General features: G+C 33.7%; 1 protein-coding gene across 1 annotated transcript in view; it reads left to right on the forward strand.

Annotated features, from left to right (window-relative positions):
- The window catches only part of RABL3 (RAB, member of RAS oncogene family like 3), a 38,977-nt gene that overhangs the window by 21,655 nt on the left and 10,506 nt on the right, over positions 1-6,816 (forward strand). The window contains exons 4-5 of the mRNA XM_007450509.1: positions 3,333-3,447; positions 5,626-5,776. Of these exons, the coding sequence (XP_007450571.1) occupies positions 3,333-3,447; positions 5,626-5,776 (266 nt within the window). The remainder of the gene's footprint in view (positions 1-3,332; positions 3,448-5,625; positions 5,777-6,816) is intronic.

The following is a 6,816-nucleotide window of genomic DNA, read 5'->3' on the forward strand; positions in this document are numbered from 1 at the left end:
TAATTTCAACTTCTCTTTGATTGATGTACCAAAAGATTTAGTATCTTACCCCTTCCTTTCTGGTAGATGCTTAGCTATTAATTGGCCTTCATTTATACTATGCTTAGATCTCATTCTATATTAAGTAAGCATTGTAATTATTCAGTACCATCTTCATTACTTATATTCCTCTTTCAATATCTTATCCCATATCATAAGGTGTTGTAGATACTTCAAAAAAGTAGAGAAGGCTCTTGCCATTGGATGCGTACTGTAGAATACAGGATGAGTCATGTTAGTTCAGACCTATGTCGCATTTAGCTCGGAATTCTATCAGAAAGTGTCACAATCTAATTGAAGAAACAAAAAATTCATAAATGAAACAAAACACAGTTTAAGATGGTGACATTAATATACGACATCATAATGATACATGATAAAGTACATGATAATGGCATATATTAATAGAATGTGTATAAATGAAAAAACAGTAAGATAAGACTGGTATAGTATTAGGTGACTTGCTAAAGAGCAGGAGAGAAAGAAATGAAGCCTGGTTTAGACCTAGGATCAAGTGATAAACTTGGATTATATCAGTCAAATGACTTGTCAAAGTTGATATCAATCCTATTTGGCAAAGAAAAATTTGGATAAGTAACACTTTTCCTGTTTAGATCTTTTTGACAAAGAGTTAGGATAAAAATTATAAATAAATAATAAAGTTAAAGACCATTCAAATCCTAGAAACTTTATGGAATTCTGAGTTATAAGCTTAGTAAGTACTGAAGAAATCCATCTAAATCCATATTTATTTGGTTATCTTTTCTATACCTACTCTCCATTAGTGATTTGTGTCTTCCTTAAATATTATTGAAGTAATTTCATATATCCTATGTTAGTTTTACAAGTAAGACTGAGAGATATTCCTGTTTCTTAAAAAAAAAAAAAAAACTCCCTATTAAGAGCAATCTTAATAGGGACTCACAGACATAGAAAACAAAATTATGGTTACCAAAGGGGAAAGGGAGGGAGGGATAAATTAGGAGTTTGGGATTAGCAGATACAAACTACTATATATAAGATAGATAAACAATAAGGTCCTACTGTATCGCACAGGGAACTATATTCAATATCTTGTAATAACCTATAATGGAAAAGAATCTGAATATATATATATATATATATATATATATATATCTGAATCACTTTGCTGTACACCTGAAACTAACACAATATTGTAAATCAACTATACTTCAATGAAAAAGAAAGAAAAATCAGTTTCTGTGTTCTTCGAGCCTACCTCTGGAACATTTCTCTTGGTAGAAGCATTCAAGGTTCTTTACTCCATCTACCATCCTTAGTTTTCTAAGAAACAGAGCATAAGGATCACTCTATTCAAATACAGTCTATTCTTAGCAATAACTTCCTTCCCTCAATACCCTACCTCTTCACACTGTGATGAATGAGGCTGGTAATCCCCAAAGGAAACCTGTAAAGTGTCTCTACCTCTCTATTTTTAAAGATTTAGAACATATTCTGATCAGCTATCACCCTGACTTCTTTCCTTTGGGCCTCACTGTGTCCCATCCCTTCTAGCTCATAATCTACAAAGCAGGAACTCTCAGCCCAAATGAAAGAAGGAAAATGAGGAAAAGGTGCTCAATGCCCTTAAAAGCTCAAAAGCCTTTAATAGAGATCCTCAAAAAATAAACTCCTCCCTGTGCATCTGATAGCTCATTTAGGCCTTTGTAATGTTTTCACTCTCCCAACCAAACCCACCCATAGTTTTGTGGTATTTATACCTAGGAAATAAGGAGAGGAGAAAATATCTTCCACTTCTTTGCCCTGAAGTGACTTTATTCTGTCTTCCTCCAGTATTTTACTGTCAGAATACTTGATTTCAAATTCTGGCTACCCCACTTACCATGTGACCTAGGGTAATTACTCAACCTCTCTGAGCCTCAGTTTACACATGTGTAAAATGAAGATAATAATTCTTACCTCACAGGACTGTTCTGAAAATCAAATTAGATGCCACACGTAAAGCACAATATTTACCACATACATACTGAATAAATGTTAGCCATATTCTTTAACTGTTTATTCCTTTTTTAAAATCTATCCTTGTTCATGTTTCCTTAATGCCTAATAGAGCCCCTCATTGAGGAAGGTAGAGTGAATGCAGTTGGACACGGGGGCAAGTGTCAGATCTCTATTTTTTCCAGATCCCAGGAGAGATACAGATTTATCTGAGCTAACTGGAACTAGTCAACTATAATTTGCACAAGCACCTTAGTTGCACAATGTCTGTAAAAACTAGAGGAGCCAAATAATTCTAACTCTTATGCCCTTCTTTTTCAAATTTACATCTTGAAGATGGAAGAATCATCAGTTGCACATTCTCTCTTCACAGTAGAATCTGGGTAATATAGGCAAGGGTTGGGGGTTTAAAAACCTATTGTTTCTTGATCACAAGATGGTACCCTAAATTTCACTAGGCATTAAAGCTTTTCCTTTTTTGTCAATATCATATTGTAATAACCTACTTTACCTTTCTGTCTAGGATCTTAACTGATTCTGTTTAATTGTATTTCTAAACCTTATTACATTTTGCTATTTTTCAATCTCTTAAAAGTCCATCTGTTTTCTACTATTCATACTTCTTGACTATCTTTTCCTACCTCCTTCTAGTGGCATATTTCTTTTGCTTTGTTAACTAGATCTCTTACAGGTAGAGCAAGCTTACCATTAATCTAGCCATTAATCTGAAGAACTAAATGATTAGACTTTTGAGTTAATTAGGTTCAGGTGATCCACAAGAAAACATCTTGTCAGCTAAAGAATAAGAATTGTATCAAATTAAATCAATACCATTTTAATAAATTTTTATTATTAAATATTTTAATGAGTGTAAGTAATATGTATATGTATGATGTCTATGACAGATGCATAGTGTGGAAAAAAATAACCTTTTTGAATGAATATAATTTCCTATATACTTGAAGTAGTTTTGATTCTTTTTATTGATGAAGTAGTTCTGTAGTTAGGACCGGGAAGAATAGGCACTCATTAAGTGTTGAATGAAGAAAAAAAGAAAAGACATTCTAGAAGTTTAATGACATCTATCAGCTCTTGTGGAATCTTTTAAAAGTTATATAACTGACAAAGAAAAGCTTTTAGATAATTATTTTTAAATAATTATTTGCAAGAACTTACAGAGGAAATTTTAAAATAATTGTGTCTGAGTTTGTTAGTCGTACCAAAATGCATTCAGTAGCAACCTAATGTTTTGCCAATTGTGAAATGAAGAGGGGTTGTTACAATATTGACACTATTTTCTTTGGTTATTTTAGGTATTATTTTAGTCCATGACTTAACAAATAAGAAGTCATCCCAAAACTTGTATCGTTGGTCATTGGAGGCTCTCAACAGGGATTTGGTGCCAACTGGAGTCTTGGTAACAAATGGGTAAGCCCAGATTACTTCACAGTTGGTTTGAAATGCTATAGCAATCCCAGGAATGTACCCTCCAAAATAACATTCTGTAAAATGTTTGATTTGCAAATATTTTCTCCCACTCTGTAGATTGTCTTTTCATTCTCTTAACAGTATCTTTCACAAAGCAATAGTTTTTCATTTTGATGAAGTCTAATTTCTCTTTTATGTATTATGTTTTTAGAATCATGTATAACAACTCTTTGCCTAATCCCAGATCATGCAGTTTTCTCCTGTGTTTCTTCTAGAAGTTTTACAAGTTTTGGTTTACTTGTAGATCTATGATCTGTTTTGAGTTAGTTATAATGTGTGAGGCTTTGGTTTTGAGGTGTATTTTTATATATGTATGTCCAGTTGTTCCAACATTATTTGTTTCTCTGAATCCTAATCTTCTTCATAATGGTAGTTAAATATCGTGGCCTGAAAGATGCAAGGTTTTTTGTTTTTGCCTAAGTGGTACTGAGCATATAATACAATACCTGGTTATCTGTCTCTTTGTGATGTTAAGGTGTTATCAGACTTATCCATTCATGATAAAATTCCCCATTTGCTTTTTACCTAATGATTTAAAAAGAAAAAAAGGATTTTGAGATCAAATTTCAAATTGGATATAAGATTTAATGAAAGAAAGTGAGAAAAAGGAAAGTTAAAAAGAGAAATAAGAGAACAGATTGTAAATATACATATATTATGTGCAACATATGTTATGTTACATATATACAATAAATATATATGTTAATGTGCAAGAGATTATGAAAGACTGCAAGTGACAAATATGTGCATCAAAGATGATGTTTGATAAAATATATACAAAAAGTTGTATGTAAGCCAGAGTTAGAGTATAGGGGGGAAAAATGTCCTAAAGGAGGGCACTTTCAAAACTTTATTCTCTAATAAAGCAAATTTCAGTTTTGGACCATGTCTCCTAAGTCAACATTGATGTTAGTAAGAAGAATCAAAGGCCTTGAACTCAAACTATTGTTGGCTTTGATGCAGTAATTAGAATGATAGTATTTTTATGAAATGGGAGGTAACATAATTCAAAACAATTTTGTTCCAAGGCTGAACAGTAACTGAGGCTCTCTAAGGTTATTGTGAAGGGCAAAAAGATTTGGTAAGTTCTTGTGCGCGGGCGCACACACAAACACAATTTAGATTATTCAAAGAGAAAGAAGAGTGATGTCAAAGGAAGGAAAAAAAATATGCTCACCTGGTTTGTATTGATTGGGTTATGCAATATTGATTTACTGTCATAAGGTGTTGCAACCAGATTTTGCTGACTGTTATAAACTGAGCTTATAATATGTCAGAATTCCAAATCTTTCATTTCTCATATGTGAGTAGAATTTATATTAATTGAACAACACTGGGCTCTATGCTCCTTTCAGTAATAGAAAGACAGTGATCCAAGGCCACTAACCCTAAGTGATTCTTACTATCTGTTCTGTGTGTCCCACAGCTCTCGTGTCAGGACAAACAACTATTTGGTACTTAATTCTTTCCTTTTACTGTTCATTTTGCATTTCAGTTGTTTCTTTCCCTTTCCATTTGTTGAATCCATCTTTCCTCAGGCTGTAGCATTACCTATGGTTGATTTATTCTGGCCTTCAGCATTCCTATTTCTGATTTTCCTAAAATGATCTATTTTTCTTTACTATTCATAGACAGAAATGAGTATGGTAGGTGTAAAGCTTAAGTATACCCCAGGAGGTACCCATAAGCTTGACATTTTCCCCTCTGGCAAAAGGCGTGACTGCCATGCTAGGGTACTGGGTTTTCTCTCCACTGAGGTTTGAATCCACTCTCTGCATCTACCCAGAAAAATTCCTGAACTGTTAGCCTTAGAAGACAGAGCTTTGGGAGAAGTCAAGTCAACCTACTTTCATATACCTGGTAGGCACTCAGTTTATTCAAGTAGTCATAAAGACCCATGGGACAAATTTTGAGTAGTTGAATTAATTGTTGGGACTTGAAAGATGGTGAGGATTGATTGAAAAAATGAACAAGTAGGTGGGAGAAAAGTAAGCTTATAGGTGATGGGTGAGCAAGCGTCAGTGAAGTATCTGTAAAATAGTGTATTTGCATTTAAATATTACACATCTACATCAGAAAGGTAAATTCTGTTCACCTCTTCATTATTATTTATCACAGGGATTATGACCGGGAACAGTTTGCTGATAACCAAATCCCACTGTTGGTAATAGGGACTAAACTGGATCAGATTCATGAAACGAAGCGCCATGAAGTTTTAACTAGGACTGCTTTCCTGGCTGAGGATTTCAATGCAGAAGAGATTAATTTGGTGTGTATTTTTTACTAATGCATGTTTGTATTATTATCAGGTAAAGGCAAAACCAAAGACTTCGTAAGTTCTATATTCTCACAGAGGAAGCTTTATATTTGAAATCAGGCATTTGGGTTCTAGTCCAAAAAGTAATGAAGATTGGAGCCAACATAGATTATGAGATGGGCAAAGCCTCCTTATATGCTGACCTGTTGGAATGTTCAAACTTTGTTTTATTCTTGCTTTAGAAAAGCCTCTTGGCTTCTTAAACTACAGAATTTACCTTAAAGGGTAAAGTATATAAATGAGAAAATGACAAACTGTAAACTAGGAGTGCTTCATAAGCATTAGTTTATATAAACTAATGTATAGTTAGTAATGTATAAGCATTAGTTTATACAATGGATTGAGTCCCTTCCTGAGATATTTAGCTCAAATAGAACTGGACATTAAGAAGGCTAGAAAAGTTCTCATATAAGCTAGTTAGTGTTGCCTAGAGAATGATCCTGGCCAGCAGCTTCAGTCATGGTTTATATGTCATTGTTCGCAAGTAGGATTTCTGCAACATATCAGTGCACTGGCATTCCAGACGTGGTGGTGGTAGTTTAATACCACTAATGGCTAACATTTATTAAGCACTTATTAGTGCCAAGCACTGTTCTAGTGCTTTATGTACATTATCTCACATGCATCGTCTTCATATCAATCCTATAAGGTAGGTACTATAAGTACCTCCATTTTAAAAACGAAGACTAGAAGCAAAGAGGGGTAATTAGGCCAAGGTTACACAGGTCAAACCAGGCACTCTGACTCCAGAGCCCATGCTCTACAATTAAGCCTGTTTTCCACTTAATTATCCTGCGCCTAACATTTAGAATCTCGGAGCTGAAAGAATTGTTAGAAATCATCTAGATCACCAATTACTCAAACCTGACTGTGTATTCAATATTATAGTATTTTTGAAAATTTTGAATAAGTGCCCCACAGCTGGAGCTTTTTATTCATAAGGTTTGACAGAAGGACTCAGTAATTTTTTTTTTTTTTTTTTTTTTTTTTTT

This window comes from Lipotes vexillifer, unplaced genomic scaffold, assembly GCF_000442215.2.
Source record: "Lipotes vexillifer unplaced genomic scaffold, Lipotes_vexillifer_v1.1 scaffold1106, whole genome shotgun sequence".
Lineage (NCBI taxonomy): Eukaryota > Metazoa > Chordata > Mammalia > Artiodactyla > Lipotidae > Lipotes > Lipotes vexillifer.